This window comes from Botryllus schlosseri, chromosome 1, assembly GCF_051294905.1.
Source record: "Botryllus schlosseri isolate E-star chromosome 1, Bs_hap1, whole genome shotgun sequence".
Taxonomy (NCBI): Eukaryota; Metazoa; Chordata; class Ascidiacea; order Stolidobranchia; family Styelidae; genus Botryllus; species Botryllus schlosseri.
The window spans coordinates 32,018,785-32,044,968 of record NC_137236.1 but is presented as its reverse complement, the minus strand read 5'-3'; the positions used below and the strand labels follow the sequence as shown (position 1 = coordinate 32,044,968).

General features: G+C 38.7%; 2 protein-coding genes across 5 annotated transcripts in view; one reads left to right on the top strand and one right to left on the bottom strand.

Moving 5' to 3' along the window:
- The window catches only part of LOC145435343 (prolow-density lipoprotein receptor-related protein 1-like), a 145,755-nt gene that overhangs the window by 84,527 nt on the left and 35,044 nt on the right, over positions 1–26,184 (top strand). For 2 of the 4 annotated variants that reach the window (XM_080312634.1, XM_080312631.1), the window contains exons 57-78: positions 873–973; positions 1,136–1,273; positions 1,405–1,551; positions 2,320–2,436; positions 3,745–3,861; positions 5,243–5,362; positions 6,862–6,978; positions 7,407–7,595; positions 8,441–8,579; positions 9,926–10,031; positions 10,514–10,641; positions 12,092–12,238; positions 13,105–13,226; positions 14,193–14,213; positions 15,169–15,274; positions 15,495–15,592; positions 17,542–17,691; positions 18,551–18,673; positions 19,190–19,285; positions 20,213–20,358; positions 20,661–20,754; positions 21,576–21,707. In XM_080312634.1, the coding sequence (XP_080168760.1) occupies positions 873–973; positions 1,136–1,273; positions 1,405–1,551; positions 2,320–2,436; positions 3,745–3,861; positions 5,243–5,362; positions 6,862–6,978; positions 7,407–7,595; positions 8,441–8,579; positions 9,926–10,031; positions 10,514–10,641; positions 12,092–12,238; positions 13,105–13,226; positions 14,193–14,213; positions 15,169–15,274; positions 15,495–15,592; positions 17,542–17,691; positions 18,551–18,673; positions 19,190–19,285; positions 20,213–20,358; positions 20,661–20,754; positions 21,576–21,707 (2,654 nt within the window). The remainder of the gene's footprint in view (positions 1–872; positions 974–1,135; positions 1,274–1,404; positions 1,552–2,319; positions 2,437–3,744; positions 3,862–5,242; positions 5,363–6,861; positions 6,979–7,406; positions 7,596–8,440; positions 8,580–9,925; positions 10,032–10,513; positions 10,642–12,091; positions 12,239–13,104; positions 13,227–14,192; positions 14,214–15,168; positions 15,275–15,494; positions 15,593–17,541; positions 17,692–18,550; positions 18,674–19,189; positions 19,286–20,212; positions 20,359–20,660; positions 20,755–21,575; positions 21,708–26,184) is intronic. The other 2 variants (XM_080312646.1, XM_080312642.1) reach the window with 1 other exon arrangement.
- Positions 1–26,184, bottom strand: part of LOC145435525 (uncharacterized) — a 349,573-nt gene that overhangs the window by 297,498 nt on the left and 25,891 nt on the right. The window lies entirely within an intron of this gene.

Genomic DNA, 26,184 nt, shown 5'->3' with positions numbered 1-26,184 from the left:
CAGATTAGCATTAGATTTAGGGTTCGGTATGGGTTAAAGTTAGTGTTGAGTTTTGGTTAATGTTAAATTTAGGGTTAGGTGTGGGTTAAAGTTTGGGTTTGGTTAACGTTAGATTTAGGGCTAGGTTTGGGTTGAAGTTAGAGTTGGGTTAACTTTACATTTAGAGTTAGGTTTGGGTTAAAGTTAGGGTTTGGTTAACTTTAGATTTAGGGTTGGGTTTGGGTTTATGTTAGAGTTGGTGTTTGGTTAACGTTAGACTAAGGGTTAGGTTTGGGTTAAAGTTAGGGTTTGGTTAACGTTAGATTTAGGGTTAGGTTAGGTTTGGGTTAAAATAAGAGTTAGGGTTTGATAGACATTACGTTTAAGGGTTTACTTAGGGTTACACGTGTCGTTAGGGTTAGGATAAGAGTTCATTTTAGAGTTCGCATTAGGCTTACAGTCAATCTTAGTGTTAGGGTTAGTACTGGGGTGAAAAGTCACGTTCTCGAGTTTCGTATGTTGAATTAAAATAAATCTAAAAATTGGTTTCCGCTGACACTCGTCGGGGTTGATGGTCAGCAGCTAGTAGAGAATTGGAAAGAGCATTGTGTATCAACAATCGTATTGGCTGAGATTTCATGCCAGTGACGTCATATTTTTTGATACGATTGTTGATATACAATGTTCTTTCCAATTTTTACTAGTTGCTGACGATTACCCCTGACGAGTGTCAGCCGAAAAATATTCGGGACTGTTTCAATATCAATTTCATTCCAATAGTTATTAGTTATGCATGGCCTAATATAGTACAGTTCGTGTCTAAACGTCCGAAAACAAGGAAAGATTTCCACAATTTGGCTGATTTCATGATGTTGTACTGTTTTTGTTTTCAGGGACGGTTACAGCATGTGTCAAAACCACAAGTGCATTCCCAGCAAGTTTTTCTGCGACGGCGTGGACCAGTGCGGGGACGCCTCGGACGAATCGCCCTGCCGTAAGTATCAATGCCGCTCCATTGTGGGACACAGAATAGTTTGCGTTTGATGCAGATGCGGTTAAAGGAGTCTGCTTTAGTGATTTGGTAGAAGAAGAAGTGACGCTGTAAATTTCTACTAAATTAATGATCTACCGGTTAATGCATTTTGTTGAATTCCAGCGTGCAAGGACAACGAATTCATGTGCAGAGACACGCAGGAGTGCATCAACGCCAGTAAAGTGTGCGACACGCAGTTCGACTGCGTGTTCCGCAACGGAACCGTCGATATTTCAGACGAGGACATGAGGAACACTTGCAGTGAGTGCAGAAAATCATATTTTACGCGTTACAAAACACTTTTCAAGGCCGCTTCAATGCTTCTTGCAGCCATCCCTGTGTTTTTGTAATCATAACCAATGTAGTTTTGACGTCCCGCCGAATCTTTTCAGAGGACTATCAGAAGACGTGCCCGCGTCAAACGTTCAACTGCAGCCACACCACGAAATGTATCAGCACGGCTCTGGTCTGCGATGCTGGCAACGACTGTGGAGACTCCAGTGACGAGAAAGACTGCCACCAAAATGCTACCATCCAGCGTAAGCAATTTCTATCTCCAATCCAAAGGATATGTTTCATTGAATAACGAAAGTTTTCAATTCGGACATATGCAAGCGTAGTTTTAGATTTGGATTTGAAAATCTTGCCTGCGTTTTACATGGTTACAATAGGATTGTGACCAAGTCACAAGGCTCCGAGTCGCAAGTCAATCTCACTTTTATAGTTTTGACTCGAGTCTAGTCGAGTCATTTGCAATTCACCACCGAGTCAGGTCAGCGAGCAGAGGGTCGCGTCCGAGTCATGGGACTATGACTCGAGTCCGAGTCCAAGTCATTGCGTTGACTGCTCAGTTTCCAGTTAAAGTCTTGTTAAAACCACTTTTTATAACTCTGTTTGATGAAATCAAATAGTTCACATTTGAAATATACTAATATTCCTCGCTTTCAACAGTTTTTGGTTGCATTTTCAAGTACCAGTACCAATAGACGAAATACCGAAAGTGTGGTTACTTTACTATTCTTCGAAATTACAATGAAATGTCGGTCTTGGCCATGCGAGTCTCGAGTCATACTCGAGTCCAAGTCGAGTCGATATACGGATTGACTCAAGTCGAGCCGAGTTGTTTCCGTATTATGAGAAAATGACTCTAGTCAAGTCGAGTTATCAGAAAATCTTGACTCGAGTCATTACTATTCTGGGTTCCGAGTCATAAGTCAAGTTATTGTTTTGACTCGAGTCAATCCACAGATCGAGTCGAGTCATTTCAGGTATCGGAAATGAAGCATAACGATTTGTGTTTGTTTCAGCCGTGGTGCAATGCTCGGAAAATTTCTTCCAATGCATCCAGTCGAAGATATGCATCCCGAAAAGCTGGAAGTGCGACAATGACGAAGACTGTTCCGACGGGTCGGATGAGGCTTGCGGTACGCTTTTAAAATTATCGCTATATCTGCTGCTGACACTCGTCAGGGGTAATGGCCAGCATGTGGTAGAGAATTGGAGAGAAGTATATATACAAATTTGGAACCAAATTTAGAACTGATAATATAATTTGACTTTGAAATTGGAATTTGCGTCCCTGCATTTAGTTCTAATTAGTCTAATTACGCAACTAAAATTATTTAGTTTTCCAAGTCCGGTTCGGACATAGAATTTAGGGCTTGAGCATTTCGAGCGCGAATCCGTGATTGTATTTTGCTTTGAAAATATAGTTCAGGACAACGTCGTAAGGAGAGAGTTTTTTTTACCTAAAAACGGTAGATTTTGACCTAAAATATCAAAATGTTGACACTTTCTAACCTTCAAAGCATTAATTTTGACAAAATTTTGCAATCATGTCTGTAAATTAGGTGTTTTCCCACATTATGTTTGAATTGTACTACCCAAAAACGGTAGATTTTAACCGAAAATATCAAAATTTTGACACTTTCTAACGTTCAAGGCATTAATTTTGATGAAATTTTGCCCTCGTGTACGTAAATTAGGTGTTTTCCCGCATAATGTTAGAATTGTACTACTTATCTTCATTTCTGGTTGGAGCTATCTGTCCTTGCAAAGTAGTTTGGCCAGAAAAGATTGACTAATTGTTTCACAAAAAGCTTTATTTTAACGAAATCGGGTCCTATGAAGAATTCCAGTAGTTACATGACGTATTATGGTAGAAATAATCAAAATCTGTTGTAGTACAACGAAAGATGCTTTCCTGCATTCTCGCGTAGAAAGTGTCTGTTCTTACTAAGTAGCTTGCCAAGAATGGAGTTGTTGGCTGACAACACTGAAGTTGTGCTTACACTGTGTTGCTTCATTCTGGCAATGGTGTCTACATCACAATTTTTCATCATGCGCTTCTTGATATAAGAACCATGCAATGCCCAGTCTTGCTTCAGTTGGGATATTGTGGTTGAGCATAATACCGTGTCAACCTATTTGTTTTGTTTGAATGGTTATGATTCACAATCAGCAGACAATGGACCGTCGACAACGGTAGGCCTATAGAGAAGGCTACAAGCTGTAAAATGTCAAATGATGGGTTCACCGACAGTGCAAAATCTACGATACAAACGAAACGCGGGTTGCAAAAAAGTTTCAACTTTGTAAACAATTTTGACATCCTTTGACCTAACACTACAATTTCGACCTAATTTCGACTTTTTTTGGCATGTAAAAAAAATCGCCCCGCTGATAATTAAACACGATGTCATCAGCGTGACTGTCTAATCTCTCGAATTTAGACTTCAACTGTACCGGGAAACAATTCAAGTGCCGGTCTCCGAAACGTTGCATTCCGCTCGGCTGGAGATGCGACGGTCAGTCCGACTGTAAAGACGCCAGCGACGAGCTGCATTGTCGTGAGTACTTTGACGAGATTCTGGTTTTAGACTTGCATTGTGCGGCTAGAACGGATGAAAATGGTTACAGCACTGTGTCGGGATCATCGAGTCACAATTTTCGAAGGACTTTTATTCAATTGAGTCGCTCCCTTCGAATGACTTGACTTCAGTCGCACTATTAAAGGGCTTAACTTACCGCGAGTCACGCTATTTAAATGGCTTCGAGTCACTCTTGGAAATGGCAATCGAAAACTGTCGGATGAAGCGTGACTCAAAGTCAAACTTTCGGGTCTAAATCGGGGGTTCTCAGCCGTTTCTCGGCCGCGGCCCGTTTTCCGGTTTGAAAATGTGCTGTGGCCCACGTCTTATCTTGGAGTCATAATCCTGGTCAATGCGTGGTAGTCCACGGCGCCGATATGCCTATCTATCTAAATATGCGCATTTTTCTGTTAATTTACTGACGACATTTAAATCTAGGACGAAAATTTTCGAGTTGAATAATTATCCTTCAACAAACGACCAACGCAATGATCTTGGGCGCCTTCGAGCTCCCCCAATCGGGGGTTTGGGTGCGGCAGTTGCGGCCCTGGTTAGATCATAGGTTAAAACTCCAGTGAATATTACGATCGTCCGCTGAAGTGGAGGAATAGTTTTTTAATATGCATGCTGTACAACGTACATTGTATGTCTTGTACCAAACTGAAGTTGCGATGTGACAATATTCAATCCAATGATACAATCAATTCATGTGACTCTTACATTATGTTCAATGATTTCCAGGCCGGATATTTTAAACCGACTCCAAAGAATAATGCAATCATTATGATTCGTTGCGGTGGTGCAGTATGGCTTCACCAGAAGTTGCCAATAATTTTCAATTATAGCTAGTTTTGTCTTACAATAATACGACCTGTCGAAGTACAGTAAATCTATACATCAATTACACTTCATTCTGAGTTAACCGCACCCCCTTTCAACGGCATACGACATGTGACCCTGATTTAATACTTGGTTACTTCAGCAATACCTTCCAGTTATCATATACTTGAAATTACTTTAGTTGCTGTTAGCCGTAGGCTGTCATACCCCGTGGAAAAAGCCACCGTTTGTCCCTCCCGTTATCGACATGCTTACTCCATACGTGCCACTACGTCTAATCAAAGTCGAATGAAAAGTTCATGACTATATTTCTAGTGTTTACCATAACAAATATAACTAAACTAAAACTAATTCTAAAATTTTCTATATAGCATTGTGGCCCACCTCAAAATGCTCTGTGGCCCACCCTTTTATAACCCCTGGTCTAACTACATGGCGGTAGAGTCCCAATGTCTTGTGCGCTGATAAATTTCCGGGGTATAAGTCACGAAATCGGTCATATTTTTTTCTGAATTCTCAGAAAATTCTACGTGCGGGGCCGGATTTTTGAAGTGCGCCACGTCTGGGAAATGCGTGCCGATGCGCTGGGTCTGCGACCACGACGAAGACTGCGAGGACGGCTCCGACGAAATCGGTTGCGGTGGGATTTGATGTGACGCTAATTTTTATTTATTTTTTATTTCAATTGAAAATCTGTTGGTTTTAAATTTGAATGGCGTGTTCCGTATTTCAAACGATCCGGATAAAAGTGACCATTGTTGATACGCAATTGCTATGCCAGTTGCGGCACGGGTAACGCGTGCGAACGGCTGCTTATTGCCTGTACGACACCGTCGGAGAAAATTTAGGCCGGAATTTTGGCTGAATTCCAGTCGGTTCCAGACTTGTACAAACTACTGGATTTTCAAAAAGCACAGCCAGAGGCAGAACTACTCAGCTGTTAAAACTCACAACTATTACTAGAACTACTTAATTTTTGAAACTTGCCACTAGAACTAGAGCTTCTTCATTTTTAAAACTCGCAACTAGAACTAAAACTACTTAATTTTTAAAACTCGCAACTATAACTCTAACTACTGAATTTTTAGAACTCGCAACTATAACTAGAAGTACCTAATTTTCAAAACTCATAACTATAACAAGAACTACTTAATTTTTAAGACTTACAACTGGAACTAGAACTACTTAATATTTTAAAACTCGCAACTCGAACTAAAACTACTTAATTTTTAAAACTCGCAACTATAACTCTAACTACTGAATTTTTAGAACTCGCAACTATAACTAGAAGTACCTAATTTTCAAAACTCATAACTATAACTAGAACTACTTAATTTTTAAGACTTACAACTGGAACTAGAACTGCTTAATATTTTGAAACTTGCAACTAGAACTAGAACTACTTGATATTTTAAAACTAGCAACTAGAACAAGAAGTCAAACTACTTAATTTTTAAAACTCGCAACTAGAACTAGAACTACTTAATTTTTATGACTTACAACTGGAACTAGAACTACTTAATTTTTAAAACTCGCAACTATAACTCTAACTACTGAATTTTTAGAACTCGCAACTATAACTAGAAGTACCTAATTTTCAAAACTCATAACTAGAACTAGAACTACTTAATTTTTAAGACTTACAACTGGAACTAGAACTACTTAATATTTTAAAACTTGCAACTAGAACTAGAACTACTTGATATTTTAAAACTAGCAACTAGAACAAGAAGTCAAACTACTTAATTTTTAAAACTCGCAACTAGAACTAGAACTACTTGATTTTTAAGACTTACAACTGGAACTAGAACTACTTATTATTTTAAAACTTGCAACTAGAAGTCAAACTACTTGATATTTTAAAACTAGCAACTAGAACTAGGTGTCAAACTACTTCATTTTTAAAACTCGCAACTAGAACTACCTAATTTTTAAAACTCACCACTACAACTAGAACTACTTAATTTTCAAAACTCACAACTACAACTAGAAATACTCAAAAAAACGTTAGTTAGTTGACCGTCAAATAACTAAATGAGTAGTTTGTACGAATCTGGTTGGATTGGCTTCTGATTTTAGCTGTTAAAACCCAGCCCGATCTAGTAACACCTGTATCTAAGGCTAGATTTTTATCGCCAGACCATCAATGCGAAGACTCCGACTTCCAGTGCGAAACCACCGGCCTGTGCGTGGACCTGCAGTACGTCTGCGACCACGAGTTCGATTGCAAGGACGAATCCGACGAAAGCCACTGCAGTGAGTTGGGAATTGTAAAAAAATATTTAAAAAATGATCGACCAAAAAAGCAATTTTAAAAAATCCAAAAAAGGCAAAATAATTGAAAACTGAAATGAAGTAATATTGAAAAATATTTCACGAGTCACTCACGTAAATAACCTGACTCAATTCACACTTTTCGATCGGCCCCTCCCCTTAAATAGCTCGACTTGAATCGTACCTTTTAAAGTACTGCACTTGATTTGACTCGAGTCACTTCCTCTGGGACTTGACTCGACTCGAGTCACTGCCCGTGAATAAGTTGACTTGAAGTTTTAAAAAGGTAACGCTAAATTTGTAAAAAAAAGTGAAGAAATCTAGAAAAAGTCAAAAATCTGAAAATATTGAAAATAAAATTTGAAAAAAAAGAGTTAGTCAAAAACGTGAAAAAAAAAATTTCGTCGCAGATACGTCCATTCCGTGCCGGGACGACCAGTTCCAGTGCAGCACCGGGTACTGCATCCCGGGCTCGTTCCGGTGCGACGGGTTTTTCTCCTGCCCTGACGGGTCTGACGAAGACGGGTGCGGGGGCAGCGAAATGCCGGAGCCCAAGATGACAAACTGCGACAACGACACGCACGTTACTTGCGACGACGGTAACATTTTTTTGGGGACCCACAAGTAGTTTTTCCCGACTAGTGCTACTTGCTCAAGTGTTTACTGAATTAAACTACTTTTAGTCGATAATTTTCATTTTTTTAGGATTAACTAGCTATAGAAAAGCTCTTGAAAAGTATAGTGTTTTTTTCACCGCGTCCAGTTAAATTTAATAGATCCACACCTTGGATTGCGAATAGTTCATCACTTTCATCGTGTAAAATAGCCTCGACAGTGAGTGTTAAATATGTTTTTAACTGTTTTTTGCTCCAATTTTTGTGGCTATCTGATAAAAATGTCCTGTTGGCTAAAAAAACGATGCGCACTAAATTTGGTTAAATTCTGACTTGTAGATGTGGAGGCACGGGGAAAAATTCTGAGTTTATTATGAAAAAATTGAAATTATTTTTTCAAATTTTGCCGTGTAACCCGTGAAATTGTTGATTCCTTCAAAATAACGGTACGTATCAATTTTCGCTCACTTTCGCCCGGTAGAAGCGAAGTTCTGGCAGTTAAAACTTTTGGATTTGACGGTGGGTAATGCGGGAATTATTGATGCAAAACACTCAATTAACTTCGCTTCTACGCGTTGGGATTGCGTCAAATTTGTTCTGCGTCGTTTCTGCGGACAACTCAACAATTTCACGGTCGTAGACAGTGAAATTTGGAAAAAAAATTTAATTTTCAATAACAAATCTTAAATATTTGAACTCATTGGTGTGGTGCTTTTCAGATGTTGTAAACCATTGCTAGTAGTGAAGATTTGTGGCTTAGCATCTGCCTCTACTTTGGTGTGAATATTGAATGGAAACTGATCGAAAACGCGACATTCCCCCATTTCCAGGCATTACGTGCATCAGTATCAACCTGACCTGCGACGGCGTCAAAAACTGCCCGGATCTGAGCGACGAGTCCCACTGTGACATCAGCGATTGCGAGAAGGCGTTCAGCTGCCAGCAGCTGTGCATCGAAAGGCAATACAAGTAAGACGGACCGTTTGGAATCCTGATTCATCAATTTTACTTATCGCGAGAGCAGTAAACATGAGATTTTTGAGGAAGGGTCTTTAAAATATACTTCAAATTGTATCCTTAAGTATAATAATTCGTCTACATTAGGGGTGTTAAGAAAACTCCAGATTTCACAGACTTAGTGATTGAATTGGTGGGTTGCATATAAAACGCTGCACACCAAATTTGTCGTAATTACAATACAACCTGTAGCAGCAGATCTATTCTAATTTATTGCGAATATAAATAGTTACAAAATTACACAATATTTTATCAAATTTTAAGGACTACATGGTCAAAAAAACGTTGCGCTCTGATTTTGGCTCGATTTCAACCTATAGAGGCGTTGCTCTGAGAGAAAAAAAGTTTTGGATTTATTAAATAAAAGTAGATCTAAAATTCTTTCAAATTTCACTGGCCACACCATGAAAATGTTGATTGTCTGAAAAAACGATACACAACTAATTTGGCCAGTAGAACCAGTGGAAGTGAAGTTATTGATGTTCAATATTTATGATTTTAAATTGTAGCATTTACGGTAGGCAGATCTATAATAAATTAATCAAGAACTTGCCACTAGGGGTCTTCAAAAATGACCTTTCTTCTCAAATCGTACTGGCTACTTGATAAAATTGTTAGGTTACCTAATTTAAGCCTACACACCGAATTTGGTTCAATTCCAACCAGTAGCCGCATTGCTACAGGAGAAGAAAGTTTATATTTATTATATAAAATAAATGACACAAAATTTGAAAATTTTCTGTTCACCCCATGAAAGTGTTAGGTTGTCTATAGAAACGATGTTCACCAAATTTGGTTCAATTCCAACCAGTGGAAGCGGAGTTATTGCCATCGAAAAATTTGGATTATGAATAAAATAGTATTTACAGTGACCAATTCTTTGATTATTTATTATAGTGGTGCCCACCGTAAATACTATTTTATTGAAATCCAAATTTTTCGACGGCAATAACTCCGCTTCCACTGGTTGGATTTAACCAAATTTTGTGAGTAGGCTTGAATTAGGTAGCTTAAGTAGCCAGTACGATTTGAGAAAAAGTTATTTTTGAAGACCCATAATGTACACACTATTTGATCGAAATCCAAAATTTTTTACTCCGATAACTTGGCTTCCACTGGTTGCAATTAGACCGAACCCAACAATTTCATCACGTAGCCAGTAAAATTTGCAAAAAAATCCATTTTTAAACAGCCGTACCGTAGATGGAGCAACACACACACACACACACTCACAGACCAAAATTCCGCCTATAAAAACCTGACCGAGCTTATTTCACAACCATTTCTCTTTCTATTAGATACACATGCGCTTGTCGCGATGGCTACAGGCTGGCTAAAGACAGGTACTCTTGCGTCGACATCAACGAATGTCTGGAGGCTGATCCGTACCCGCCGTGCTCGCAGGTGAGTGTAAAATCGCCCCCTTTCCAGACTTGTCACTTTTGTTATATCGTGACGATTCTTATTTCGAACATATATCAGCAAGTATGCCGCCAGTTCAACTTAGGACTTGGCATTTGTCCCATCTCCATTTTTTGAGAGTCCGAGTGATATCGTGATATCGTGATGTCCATGGTATTACTGGTCTGGTGAATTTGAAAATTTCGAATCACTGCAGGCAATTCCCACATCTCTTGTTTTGTAAATGTCGATATCTTGGTTCGTAAATTTTTACATACAGACAGCATAACTTTATTCATGAGATTCCTGGTCATCGCAGAACATTGCGATATTGTGTGATTGTAACTAGAACTGTTATTCTATGAAGTTTACTCCAAAGAAAAATCTCATTCCCTCACATTGTGCAGCTATGACACTTTAAATCCTGTACAATATGCTACAGCAGACGATGTCTGTCAGTGGCTTAAAGCTTGCAATCTCTTCAGATATGCAACAACAAGCCAGGCGGACACTCTTGCACTTGCGCCGAGGGTTACCACGTAAACCCTAACCAGCCTGACTCGTGCGTGAGGAATAAGGACACAGGCGAGCCTTATATTATCTTCGCTAACAAGTAAGGGCTCGGTTTTCATGACGTGATTTCTCTGGTAATGGACGCCTGTTTCTCGGACCTTATCATTCTTATAATAGATTTATGTAAGCCGTGAATTTTTGTTATCAACTCAAAACTACGTATGCTTTTTTTTCGTTCTACAGCTCATACAGAAGTAAGTATTATACAAGATCGGCTCATATACACAAGTGCGTCTTATGCATAAGCAATCCTTATACAGCAGTATGTCTTATTCAAAAGGGCATCCTATACATCTGTATGTCTCAAAGTAGACAGTATGGTACTAAAGTAAGCCTTACACACCAGAACTTCCGATCTAACAGCATGTCTTTTTCAAAACCATGTGTCACACAAAAGTGAAATCAAACATATTAAATTCTGTTGCGTTATGTATAGGATGATTTTTTTTAACCATAGCCTATATAAAGGCCGTGGATGAACTTATCATTTGACATTCCACAGCTTGTAGCCTACTTTATAGGCCTATCGTTGTGAATCATAAACGGCCTAGTGAAACCAACAGCTGCTGCTGTTGAACGTTCTTTGTCCGTTCTTGGCAAGCTACTTAGTAAGACAGGCACTTTCTACCCGAGAATGTAGGAAAGTATCTTTCGTTGTACTACAACTAATTTTAATTAGTCTAGTTCTAGTCCTAGTTGCAAGTTTTAAAAGTCCGTATTTCTAGGTCTAGTTCTAGTTGTGAATTTTAAAAAGCGAGTAGTTCTAGTTGTGTATTTTAAAAAGAGAGTAGTTCTAGTTCTAGTTGCGGATTTCATGAGCTCAGTAGCGCTAGTTCTAGTCCTAGTTGCAAGTTTTAAAAGTCCGTATTTCTAGGTCTAGTTCTAGTTGTGAATTTTAAAAAGCGAGTAGTTCTAGTTGTGTATTTTAAAAAGAGAGTAGTTCTAGTTCTAGTTGCGGATTTCATAAGCTGAGTAGCGCTAGTTCTAGTCCTAGTTGCAAGTTTTAAAAGTCCGTATTTCTAGGTCTAGTTCTAGTTGTGAATTTTAAAAAGCGAGTAGTTCTAGTTGTGTATTTTAAAAAGAGAGTAGTTCTAGTTCTAGTTGCGGATTTCATAAGCTGAGTAGCGCTAGTTCTAGTCCTAGTTGCAAGTTTGAAGAGTGAGTAGTTCTAGTTCTAGTTGCAGATTTCATTGGGACGACTGTGTGTCGTGACGTAACTACTGGAATCCTTCATAGGTCTAGATTTCGTTAAGAGAAAGTTTTTTCATGTAATAATTTGTCAGATTTTGAAGTCCAAAAAGTTTTTTCAGGTCAAACTACTGAGTGAGGACAGACAGTTCTAACCAGAAATGAAGATAAGCGGTGCAATTCTAACATTATGTCGGAAAACCCCTAATTTACATACGCGAGGTCAAAATTTGGTCAAAATTAAGTTTTTTACGGTAAAAAAATGATGTATGTTTGTATAATTATATGTCTTGCCTTTCCAGGTACTATCTGCGTGAAATGAAATTGAACGGGTCTTCCTCTCGGCTGCACATCGAAGGTCTCCATACCGCTGTCGCGCTGGACTTTCATTGGGCGGAACAGTCCCTGTACTGGAGCGACGTGGACACGGACGGAAGCCAAATCCAAATGTACGAATCCAAATTTTGGTATATTTACGGAGTTCTATCAAGGCATGGAAATCAATATGTTACGCATCACTCGCGGGGCGGGGGAACAGTCCTGGTGCCAATATATAGCCCTTCCATACGCGATGTCTACGGTCTCAATATTTTGCAAAGCATGATTGCTAGGGCGATTTATTTTACCTAAAAAACGGAACATTTTGACCTAAAAAATCGAAATTTTGACGTTTTTTATCCAAAAAAGGGAAAATTTTGACTTAAAAATCGAAATTTTGTCTTTTTTTTACCTAAACGAACTGAATTTTGACCAAATTTTGACCTAACGTATGCACTTTAGGTGTTTTCCCAAATAATGTTGAAATCGCACCACTTATCTTCGTTTCTGGTAGGAACTGGCTGTCCTAAGGAAGTAGTTTGGCCTGAAAAAAAAACGTTTTTGGCTTATAAACAGACAAATTTTTACTGGAAAAAACTAGTATTTTAACAAAATCTGGCCGTATGAAGAATTCCAGTAGTTACAATGCGTATTATGGTAGAAATACTTGAAATTTGTTGTAGTACAACGAGTGACACTTTCCTACATTCATGGGTAGAAAGTGTATGTCCTTACTAAGTGGTTTTGCCGAGAATGGGGAAAGAACGTTCAACAGCGGCAGTTGTTGGCTGACAACACTCAAGTCGTGCGTACACTGCTGGTGACAAACCGTGTTGCTTCATTCTGACAGTGCAGTCTACGTCAGAATTTTTCATCGTGCGCTTCTTAATATAAGAATGATGCAACGCCCAAGAAGTCTTCCATCAGCTACAATTTTGACAAATTTTGACATGTTAAAAAATGATTACTGTGTGACTCGTTGCGGCTTTTGGTTTAGGCACCAGCTCCCGTCCAGCTCCGATACCTTGAACGCGGAGGACGCAGAAACCATAAATAAAGTCCATTCGCACGGTATAGCCGTGGATTGGATCGGCGGGAATCTGTATTGGAGCGATCGCGGTAAGTTCAATTCTTGATATTTCCAGCTCTGTGGTCTACTTAGTAATGAATGTGGTCTGTGGATTTCGGCATTTGGAGTACTTCCGTCCGTTTTGTGGGTGCCTGGATTCCACAAATGAGCATTTTACTTGTGGCGCTGCTTCACACTTGATATTCGCAAAATTTTGTTCACCCGTGGTTTGTGTGCGTGTACACCGTTTGTTAACCATATTCATTGTTCAATAGAGGCAGTGTTGTAGTTTTCATTTCCGTTAGATTGCGATTTGGTCTAGTTTACACCTTGCAATTTAGCTTAGATTTAGTTGGTGTAGATTTTACACGACACCATTCATATTTGACATTGTAAGGATGTTGCAGAAAACTGAAATATACCAGCACAAAGCACAATGAAAGTTTCACACTATATTTATTATTCAATGACTCCTGACATACGTCAGATGAAAATATTCGGGGTTATTTTCAATACAGATATAATATTTAACACTACATTAGAAGATAATTTGGTGTGATTGATACTTGAATCGTATTGGGCAGCCTCGTTTGCAGCCTGCTGAGAAAAATTCTGTATTTGAAGTTGAGGTTAACCGGAAAATAATTGTATGCCATCATTTCGGTGACAGAAGCAAATTTTTCAATCCAAAAATAGTTTTACAATCCAGTTTTTGACGATTTACGTACAGCATCTGATATTTTCAATTCTGATTCCTGAAATCAGAGTCAACATGTTACCGAAATAATTTAGTGTTACTCCCAAGCTTACTTGGAGTGATATCTCAGATTCATCGAAAAGTTACATAAAAATGTAGGATATTTCGATTCTGTGTAGAAAAATTGTCAATCCAAATCAGGGTAAGATCTTCAAATTCAATAATATCTCCATTCTGATATGACATCATTCTTTTATCTGTTCACGTTTCTGTTACTCTATGCTTCACTACAATTTGAATTGCACCGGTTTCATTGCAGTGGAATTACAGGAAGGCTTCGGTGAGACGAGTGGTTGAATTTTTGACGTGCCGTTTTCAAGTGCCACTAACCGTGTGCGGTGCTAACATATTTTGACTTGACACACCCTGAATGTTATGCGTTGTAAACGCGTTCACCGTTTTTTAAACGTGGGGTGTCGGTTGGTTTTGTTGAGAATTTGTATTGACTTGCGTGGAAAGCGTGAAGATGGGTGTGTTTGAACCTTCTCTGCAATAGTTGTATACAATTGAATGGTATTTCCATATTAAAATAAACCCGAATGTACAGAAGGGGTTCGTAAAGTATGCGTCGCGACTCAAACACGGTTCACGGGGTCACGAATTTGGGTCTTTCGATATGTATTTAATATTTGCTAGTTAGATTGTGCGTTTCCAATGTGTGTTTCCGACCGCTGACTAGTGTCAGCAAAAAATATTCAGGTTTGAATTCTGCAGCTCCAAGAGTCTATGCCAGTGGTTCCCAACCTTTTTCGACCCATCGCCCCCTTTTCAAGGTCAACACCAATCATCGCCCCCCAAAATTTTGTGCACCGATAATTGGGCATACAGACTATAATCACCGGCGGGTTGACTAAAAAAAAAAAAAAAAAAAGGTCATCTTTCTCCGCTCAGAGCTGCAAATAACGTTTTTTCTCTCCGAATTGCTAGGTGGATGACTAAAAAAAAAAAAAAAAAAAAAAAAAAAAAAAAAAAAAGGTCAGCCGTTTTGACGCGTCATCGCCCCCCTATCGCCCCCTTCGCTATTTTCGCCCCCCGTCGCCCCCTTTGTCCATTTTCGCCCCCCTATCGCCCCCTTCGTCATTTTCGCCCCCCTAGATCGCCAAATCGCCCCCTGGGGGGCGATATCGCCCACGTTGGGAACCACTGGTCTATGCGAACACTCTGATAATACCTTTTGAGCACTGTTTCTTAACCGATTTTACTGGGTTAATTTCAACGTTCAATGTTATTTGTAGTTGTCAAGACGATAGAGGTGTCGTCGACTTCCGGAGCTTATCGGAAAACTCTGATCGACAAAGGGCTGGATGAACCCCGCGCCTTGATACTGAACCCTCAAATTGGGTAGGTTGGGCTTAGGTCTTTGTCTTAGATTGTTTCTCTGACATTTGGTTTAATAGTGTGATGCTGATGACAAATTTGTGGTGTGTGACAGCACTAATCTTGTTGATTGATTTCAGGACTCTTTGCAGTATAATTTATTCGACTCTAAGATTGTTCCAGCAAAATGAATGTTTAATTCGATTTAGGTATCTTATGACAATGTTACGATTGCTATTTTCAGCTATTTGTATTGGTCGGACTGGGGCCATTACCCTCACATTGGTCGCATCGGGATGGATGGCAAGGACAAGTCTATCATTGTGGACAATTCCATTCTTGGTGAGTGACACGACTAGTTCTAGTTTGAATTGCTGATTTTAGAAAGTCAGTAGTTCTACTTCTGGTTCTAGTTATGAATTTTAAAAAGGGAGTGGTTCTAGTTCTAGTTGCGGATTTCATAAGCTGAGTAGCTCTAGTTCTAGTCCTAGTTACAAGTTTCAAAAGTCTGTAGTTCTGGTTCTAGTTATGAACTTATAAAAGGGAGTACCGTAGTTCTAGTTGTAATTGCGGATTTCATAACCTGAGTAGCTCTAGTTCTAGTCCTAGTTGCAAGTTTTAAAAGTCTGTAGTTCTAGTTCTAGGTATGAATTTATAGAAGGGAGTAGTTCTAGTTCTAGTTGCGGATTTCATAAGCTGCGTAGCTCTAGTTCTAGTCCTAGTTGCAAGTTTTAAAAGTAAGTAGTTCTAGTTCTAGTAGTGAGTTTTAAAAAGGGAGTAGTTCTAGTTCTAGTTGCGGATTTCATAAGCTGAGTAGCTCTAGTTCTAGTCCTAGTTGCAAGTTTTAAAAGTAAGTAGTTCCAGTTGTGAGTTTTAAAAGGGGAGTAGTTCTAGTTCTAGTTGCGGATTTCATAAGCTGAGTAGCTCTAGTTCTAGTCCTAGTTGCAAGTTTCAAAAGTCTGTAGTTCTAGCTCTAGTTATGAACTTATAAAAGGGAGTAGTTCTAGTTGTAATTGCGGATTTCATAAGCTGAGTAGCTCTAGTTCTAGTCCTAGTTGCAAGATTTAAAAGTCTGTAGTTCTAGTTCTAGGTATGAATTTATAGAAGGGAGTAGTTCTAGTTCTAGTTGCGGATTTCATAAGCTGCGTAGCTCTAGTTCTAGTCCTAGTTGCAAGTTTTAAAAGTAAGTAGTTCTAGTTCTAGTTGTGAGTTTTAAAAGGGGAGTAGTTCTAGTTCTAGTTGCGGATTTCATAAGCTGAGTAGCTCTAGTTCTAGTCCTAGTTGCAAGTTTTAAAAGTCTGTAGTTCTAGTTCTAGGTATGAATTTATAGAAGGGAGTAGTTCTAGTTCTAGTTGCGGATTTGATAAGCTGAGTAGGTCTAGTTCTAGTCCTAGTTGCAAGTTTTATAAGTCTGTAGTTCTAGTTCTAGTTATGAACTTATAAAAGGGAGTAGTTCTAGTTGTAATTGCGGATTTCATAACCTGAGTAGCTCTAGTTTTAGTCGTAGTTGCAAGTTTTAAAAGTCTGTAGTTCTAGTTCTAGTTCTAGGTATGAATTTATAGAAGGGAGTAGTTCTAGTTCTAGTTGCGGATTTCATAAGCTGCGTAGCTCTAGTTCTAGTCCTAGTTGCAAGTTTGAAGAATTAGTAGTTCTAATTCTAGTTCTAGTCCTAGTTGCAAGTTTTAAAAGTCAGTAGTTCTAGTTCTAGTTGTGAATTTTAAAAAGGGAATGGTTCTAGTTCTAGTTGCGGATTTCATAAGCTGCGTAGCTCTAGTTCTAGTCCTAGTTGCAAGTTTTAAAAGTCAGTAGTTCTAGTTCTAGTTCTAGTTGTGAATTTTAAAAAGGGAGTAGTTCTAGTTCTAGTTGCGGATTTCATAAGCTGCGTAGCTCTAGTTCTAGTCCTAGTTGCAAGTTTTAAAAGTCTGTAGTTCTAGTTCTAGTTGTGAATTTTAAAAAGGGAGTAGTTCTAGTTCTAGTTGCGGATTTCATAAGCTGCGTAGTTCTAGTTCTAGTCCTAGTTGCAAGTTTTAAAAGTCAGTAGTTCTAGTTCTAGTTGTGAATATTAAAAAAGGAGTAGTTCTAGTTCTAGTTGCGGATTTCATAAGCTGAGTAGCTCCAGTTCTAGTTGTGAGATTTAAGAATTGGATACGGTAGTTCTAGTTCTAGTTCCGCATTCTGAAAAGCTAGTAGTTTGTACAAATCCGTTCTCCAAAGATGTAAACGACTACATATCATGTTTGCGAATATTTGTCTCTGGCCCAATGTAACTCATTTTTCGATTTTCACCACAGAGGCTGCCAGAATCAAAGGCTGGCCGGGCAGGCGTCTCGCATGGCCGAACGCGTTGACCATAGACTTTCCGACTAACAAGCTGTTTTGGGCTGACGCAAAGGAAGACTATATCGCGTACTGTAACGAGGATGGCAGTAACGCCAGAATTGGTGAGACATATTATTTTTTCTATGTCACAAATAAATGTTTTATCAGTCTCGGAGCCTTGGCTCTCGGAAATGTTTGTATAATCATTTGTTTCGCAATATTTTTTTTTTAGATTTAATTTAATTCTTTAATTTTCGCCTGAAATGGAGCCCTTAGAACCCAATATTATTCACAACTTTGGTCTGAGGAATGCTAATATAATCACAATAAACTATTTTACTGTGACTTAACTGGTATTGGCGTCGCTGAAATACCCCGCACGACTATATGTGTCGTAAATAATGAGAATTACACTCGTAATTATATCTTATGCCAATAATTTGATCCGAATCGCGTGTTTTAATCGATTTTTTGTTGGAATACGTGATCACAAATTGATTTTTGCCAAAACATTTTGTGATACGATCGATGATATGCAATGATCTTTCCGATTCTCTACTAGTTGCTGACGATTACCCCTGACGAGTGTCAGTCGAAAATATTCGGGCTCATCTCAATATGAATTGAATATACTATTCAAAGTGATGTCAATTAAGAGGCTAGGTTACCCCTCGCAGCAGAAAATCATTCATTCTATAACTTTGAAACTGACGACACAATCTTTTTGAAATTTGGACACAAGGTGCTTTGATGGACATTCTGACTTTGGTGAAAATTTGGTGAAAAATTATCGACGCTTCTGACTTTAATTGGATTTTAAGATTTTCAGTCTGATTTTTCAGTATTTTTTACCATAGTAATTAAATGGTATTTAAATTAAGATGTGATTCCTTCAATACTCATACTTAAATCTACTGTTGACTCTTTTTATAACGAATTTGATTTAACAACCTGATTTCAAATTAAAAAACTGTGTTTCAGTCGTGCTGCGGAGCGTCAACAGTATGGTTGTGCCTCACATATTCGCCATGACGCTTTTCGAAGACCATCTGTATTGGACGGACTGGCACGAGAACTCCATTTTCAAGCTACACAAATACAAAGGTAGGTGATTGAATCGAAGAGCAAACTTGAAAAGAATTATTCTTACAGCAGATATTGTAGTTGATTTGTTCTCTCTGTTTTCAGTCAATTCCACCCTATTATTTGGAATTCATAGCCTTGGTCAATCCTACAGTGTGTGTCTGGGCCTATGTTATGATGCGATAGCATGGAACCAAACTACAAAAAATGTGTTTCATACGGTCGCTATGCTTGCAAGGTCTCTCATACAAGACAATCTAGTGTAAAAGATACCTGAAATGAAAACTGGAAGTCCTTTAATGTAACCAAACACAATAATATAGTATTTGAGCTAGGTGGGCTGAAGACATACTTAGATACTTCTCCAAAGCAAAATTTCATATGCATAAGCACATCTTGTACGGGTTGATTAATGTATTTTAACAGCTTACCTTGATCAGTGCGTGTTCGTCTGTTGGGGGTGTTAATTTGAACATTGTCAATGTTTATCCTACAAACTAACTGAATATTTCAAACTCTGACGTTTCTCTCTTCTAGGTAACAACCATTCCCGTCCGATGGCGCTGATTCACCATCTCCAGCACAAGCCTATGGATCTGAAAGTTGTGCACCAGCTGAGACAGCCTTACCCAAGTAGGCTGCGTTTTCAATGTTCATTTTCTGTATTCATTCCATCAATGAAATATTCAACTAGAAAATATTCTGTGTTTCCAAATTACATTGGAATCGAAATTTTAGCTACACAGTTTTTCCAAATTATACTACGATCAAGGATTATAGCTACACAGTTTTTCCCAAATCAGATAGAAATTAGAATTATAGCCACGCAGTTTTTTCCAGAGTAGATTAGAATTAGTATTGTAGCTACACAGTTCTTCCCAAATTTGATTTAAATTAGAATTATAGCCACACAGTTTTTTCTGGAGTAGATTAGAATTAGTATTATGGCTACACAGTTCTTCCCAAATTGGATTTAAATTGGAATTATAGCCACACAGTTTTTTTCTGGAGTAGATTACAATTAGGATTATGGCTACACAGTTCATTCCAAATTAGATTTAAATTAGAATTATAGCCACACAGTTTTTTTCTGGAGTAGATTACAATTAGGATTATGGCTGCACAGTTCTTCCCAAGTTGGATTTGAATCAGAATTATAGCTGTACAGTTTTGGCCAAAGTAGACCAGAATTAGGCTTATAGCTACACCGTTTTCTGAAATTATATTACAAGTGAGATTATAGCTGCACAGTTTTGTCCAAATTTTATTTTAATTGCCAATATAACTACACAATTTTTTCCAAAGTATATAAGATTTAGTTTCCAACAAAAAATGAAGAAAGTTAGTACAGTTCCTAACAACATGTGCGAAAACGCCTAATTTACACACATGACGGCAAAATTGTGTCAAAATTAAGTTTTCGTGAGTCAAAAAAATGTAATAATTTTTATTTTAGTGCAAAATTCTCTGTTTTTTTTATGTAGAAATTGTCTCATTACTGACCAAATTCTACACACCAGAGATTAAATTATCATGATGGTAACTTTACAATTTTTACAGTGCCGAGCCACCCGTGCATGGAGTCCAAGGGCAATTGCAGCGACCTGTGTCTGGTGACGCCGGGAGGGGGATACACGTGCGCTTGTTCGAACGATTTTCTCAAATCAGACGAAGGAAAATGCGTGGAAAATTGCGCCTCCAACCAAGTGCGTCTTGTTTTATGATTAATCGATCCTGAAAATCCCTAAAATAGGCTATTGAATAGTATATTGATATTGAAATGAACGGGAATATTTTCGTCTGACACTTGTCAGGGGTGATCGTCAGCAACTGGTAGAGAATTGTAAAAAACATTGTATATCAACAATCGTATCACAAAATTGAAGCTCTCTACCTCCAAGAATCTCTTAAGATAGGCGGATGGTAGGCATTTTATGAACTGAAGCAGAACTACTGTGTTGCCTGTAGCATGATGCGTTTTAATCACCGGGATATTTTTTATGTGCAGTTTGCTTGCGACAACCACAAGTGCATCAATTACTGGTGGAAATGCGACGGCGAGGACGATTGCGGGGACCGGTCCGATGAACCCGCCGATTGCAGTGAGTTATTACGAAATATTTTTAGTTCAGTATATTAAAAGTTATACTTGGTGAAGTCGAGATTGTGGTCGTTACCTTGCATGAAATGATTGTTGGCTGTATGGAAAAAAATTCTTGTGCGCATACGTTATTATGATTTATGATATCTTTTATTTGTAGTGAGCTGGGCGTCTTGCGGTTTAGAAAAAATTGATGATTGTAATTTGTAATTTATAATTTATCCTAATAAATATTCAAATTTGCGAGTTTAGTTTTCCAAAGAAGATTGTTTATTATAGTGGTGCCCACCACAAATACTATTTTATTCAAATCCAAATTTCTCGACTGCAATAATTCCGCTTCCACTGGTTGGAATTGAACCAAATTCGGTGAACATCGTCTCTATAGACAGCCTAACACTTTCATGGGGTGAACAGGTAATTTTTTATTATTTATTTTTATATAATAAATAGAAACTTTCTTATGTAGCAATGCCGCTACTGGTTGGAATTGAACCAAATTTGGTGTGCAGGCTTAAATTAGGTAACCTAACAATTTTATCAAGTAGCCTGTGCGATTTGAGAAGAAAAGTCATTTTCGAAGAGCTCTATTGCACAGCAGGCTTGGCACGTTTCGTAAACTACAGGTCTGTAGCATTTTCAGGAAAACCAGAATAAAATTCAGGTTGAAACGTAGAAAATGTCACAAATTTTGTAAGAATTCGACTACGGTGCCAACATTTTGCTGTACTCACTCCAATTAGACGACTCCGCGCTACACCAGATTTGCGAAGTCGGACCGTTCGATATTTCGATATTACTGATTCACCGCTACCATTTCAGGGCCGTTCTTCTGCAACCCCGGCACGTTCCAATGCGCCGACAGCGCAGAGGACAACAGCCAGTGCCTCAACCCGACCGCGCTTTGCGACGGGGTGGAAGAATGCACCGACGGGTCGGACGAATGGAATTGCAGTAAGCTCTCCTTGATATTTTTAAGTCCTGACCCTGCTCCAAGTTTGAAATTTGTAGTTGATTCCGTTTCCTTTCTAAAGCGAAATCAAAATCTGGTAATGGCTGAAATTTGTTAGCAAGCGTACGGGAATAAGAATGATTATAAATGTTATTTCCAAGTTGAAATCAAAATCCAGCTCCGACATAATCTCAAATTCAGCATCAAATTAATGATAAATCCATGAAATAAACCCGAATATTTTCGGCTGACACTCTTCAGGGGTAATCGTCAGCAGCCAGTAGAGAATTGAAGAGCATCTTTGAGGTACAGAACTTCAATATACAATCGAATAGCGTAGTGATATTGAAATGAACGCGAATATTTTCGGCTGACACTCGTCAGGGGTAATCGTCAGCAACTAGTAGACAATTGAAGAGCTTCTTTGAGGTACAGAACTTCAATATACAATGGAATAGCATAGTGATATTGAAATGAACCAGAATATTTTCGACTGACACTCGTCAGGAGTAATCGTCAGCAACTGGTAGACAATTGAAGAGCATCTTTGAGGTACAGAACTTCAATATACAATTGTATAGCACATTCATATTGATATTGAAATGAAAGCGAATATTTTCGGCTGACACTCGTCAGGAGTAATCGTCAGCAACTAGTAGACAATTGAAGAGCTTCTTTGAGGTACAGAACTTCAATATACAATTGAATAGCATAGTGATATTGAAATGAACCAGAATATTTTCGACTGACACTCGTCAGGGGTAATCGTCAGCAGCTGGTAGACAATTGAAGAGCTTCTTTGAGGTACAGAACTTCAATATACAATTGAATAGCATAGTGATATTGAAATGAACCAGAATATTTTCGGCTGACACTAGTCAGGGGTAATTGTCAGCAGCCAGTAGAGAATTGAATAGCATCTTTGAGGTACAGAACTTCAATATACAATTGTATAGCACAGTGCTTTTCAACCTGTGTGACGGTTCGCACTTGTGCGAATGAAAAAAATTGCAGCGCGAATGACGAAGGTGGTGCGAACGGTGCGAATGAAAATCCCGGATGAGTGCGAATGAAAATCGTGAATAATAATTGGTAATTTTTCTGACCTTGAATAATTCAAATAAACCTAATGGAAAATTCAAGGGCAGTGTAACTTTTGTTGTTGCGACGCAATTGTAAAAACTTGATTAGCTTACGACGCACCACTAATCGTAGCTCTCACAAGCCGTACTGAATTAATATTTTCGCCCTATAATTATTATGTAACCTAAAGCCTGGTTTGGAAGGTTGTGTAGTGGCAGACATACAGCATATAAGCCCGTCTGAGCCTGCGACAGGCTGGAAAAATGACGTCAAAGGGACTTTCCGCTTTCTTTTGCTAAACAATCATCATACTTTCGTAATAACTGTTCGATTAGTGCGAGGCACGAGGATAGTAGTAAATGCCATCATTAGGCTACAGAATCACATTTGCAAGTTACTGTAACGCAAACTTTTACCCCTTCAACGGTTATTAAAGTATGGACCGCAGCAGGTACAATTTTGGGTAGAGTCGGTGCCAGTGCTCTCTGGTAATATGTATGTAATGTTTGTTGAATTTATTGCAAAAAATCCTGCGATAGTTTTTACAAATCTAAGGTAACGGTGTTGGGTCGCCTACTGTAGCCAATAAGCGAGACGCGCAGAAAATATGGCTTTATCATGAGAATTCATTATAAGATTTGTCCGACTGGTTTTTCTGGAAAACATGGTCGAAGACCGTTGGGATGAACTAGTATAGGGACCAGTGTTGGGATGACTCGAGTCAACATTTTCGTATGACTTGACTTGACTCGAGTCACTTTGTAAAAATGACTTGACTTGACTGGACTCGGCGCTTCAAAAATGTCAATTGACTCGTGACTCGGAGCAAAATTAACGAATCAATTTCAAGTCATCAACTAAATGGTGTCGATTAAATCACCCTTTTTTATATATGTTCGGATTGTTCGCGATACGCCGATGTCACTTGTGAGGGCAACCAGTCATTTACTGATTGCAAATTGACCGCAAACGAAACGATCACAACTTCCGTTGTCGTAGCAGTAGTGGATTAATCCAATCGCAACGTATCTTTGTTTCTCAATGCTCAGTACGCAGCGCCCACCTTTACCAACCCTCTGGTATAATTTAAATCGAACGAACATCGTTTATGTGTTTATATTCTCGCAGATGTGTAGATGGGTAGTGTAGGATACTGTAACATATCAATTTGTTACGACTTCTCGAGGCTTCGTATTCGATCCGCTATTTTGGTTGATAATAAACAGACTGTAGCATGTATCTACACGCAGCAGTTACTCAAGTATTTTATTAGCAGTTCTAAGTGTGCGTGAGCGATACAGCGCCTTTTTGCATGTATATTTAACTTTATATTTGTAATTTGATGCAACATAAATGTCCAATTAATCTGTCTTTCACCAAGTTGGCAAAATTTAATGACTTTACATCATCACTCATACTTCGAAAATCCAATTTGACTTGAATCGTGACTTGACTCGTGACTTGACTTGACTTGACTCGACTTGACTCGAGTCACCTCCAAAAATCGAGTGACTTGACTTGACTCGAGTCACCTTCGAAAATCGAATGACTTGACTCGAGTCAAAATGTGCAATGACTCGAGATGACTCGTGACTCGAAGGTAGTGACTTGATCCCAACACTGATAGGGACTAGGGATGTGCAACGAGCGAGTTCAGGTCTATGAGACTCATTCATTACGAGGCCAACCCCTTCTGCGTCGGGTCACATGAAGACGTAAAGTTTTGGCCAACACACCGCTGATAAAATGCGGTGCCAAAACATAAGCGTCGACAAAACCTCGGCCAAAAAATGACCGATGCTGAATGGCCAAACCATTCGATATGGATATGCTCCGTTGTCGGCACGGAATAGTCCCGTTCTTGCAATCTGAGTAGACAGTAGTAGGCCACAACTGCGACACGTAGAGGAATTTACTTCATCCTAATTTGAAATCACGTGCGTCAGACATATATTGTATAGAGCTATGTTGGTTAGAATAGTGGTGTGCGCGTTCTGTATGTCATGCATGTCCGTAAAATCGCAGTATATTACTATCGTATTATTTAAAATGAATTCCTTTTCATGGGCGAGGCTCGGGTCGCGAGATGCCACAAAAACTCAGATTTTAGTGGTACCGTAGTCTAAAAAGTTGTTTTAATGTTATTAAACTGTTATGAATTCTCAAGTTAGATTGAGCTAGTGAGCAGAACACGCAGTATCGTGAGTTTATTTGCTCTTCCCACATACTCGCGAGACCGAAAATGGGAAATCGCAAAAAAGTTGGGGTAACGTATCCTAAGGTAGCGAGCTATAATGTGCCTACACTCCTTGATTGTTTGGACCTTATTTTACAAGACATAAGGCAAACGACTCAACACAAACAAGTGGTTTTTTCACCCTTCCGACATACTGGAGCCTCCTATAGACCTTTTCGTCAGCTCTCAAAATCGATTTCTTCCAGCAAGCATTTTTTACTCGTGAAAAATACGTTGTATTTTGGATAGGAGTGCAGAACAGATTTTAAGACCTGGTCGTCAAAGCACTAGTAGACGTTCTTGTACAAAACCCAACGACTTGTTTGGCCGAGAAGGATTTTAGTGAAATAGTTGAAATCAAAACGAGCGAAAATTGTAGCCTTTTTAGTGAGACACTTAATAGCTTATGGTACATAGTAGCCAATTTGTTGCTCAAATAAATGTTGTATTTCATCTTCTTTTTGTATATCAATTTTCGGTTAGTTTGTGCGAATGAAATTTATTTTCCAAAAAAAGTGCGAATGAAGCTCAAAAAGGTTGAAAAGCACTGGTATAGCACATTCATATTGATATTGAAATGAACGCGAATATTTTCGGCTGACACTCGTCACGGGTAATCGTCAGCAACTAGTGGAGAATTGGAAAGAGCATTGTATATCAGCAATCGTATCACAAAATACGACGTCACCAGCATGAAATTTCGAATAAGGGAGCGTTCAATGTACTATTTTAGATTGAAGTTATGTAGTATGGTGTTTTAAGCTGTTTGGAGGAATCTTATATTGCCAGTTTTTGCAACTTTTGCGAGTTTTTTCGATGTTTTATGCAACCAACTTTTACTAGAAATATTTGGGACGATATCTGAATAGATCGCGTCGCTATTTCGCTGTAGTTCATATTTGAGTTCCTTTTTGATTTGACGTACACCCCGGGGTCAATTTTTTCAGGCTATTGATTTTCTCGGAGTCTCCTACATTGAGTTTTGCCACAGTGCCTTGAATGCGGAACAGCTCGAGTATCTCATACCCTAATAATTTCGAGGAACTTGTCCGTGGATGCAACTTTTTACTGCAACTTTTGTGAAAAGCAAGTGCAACTTTCCACGAATTTGACAGCAACAAAAACTTGCCCTAGTGATTACTAATGTCGTTTCCAAGCTC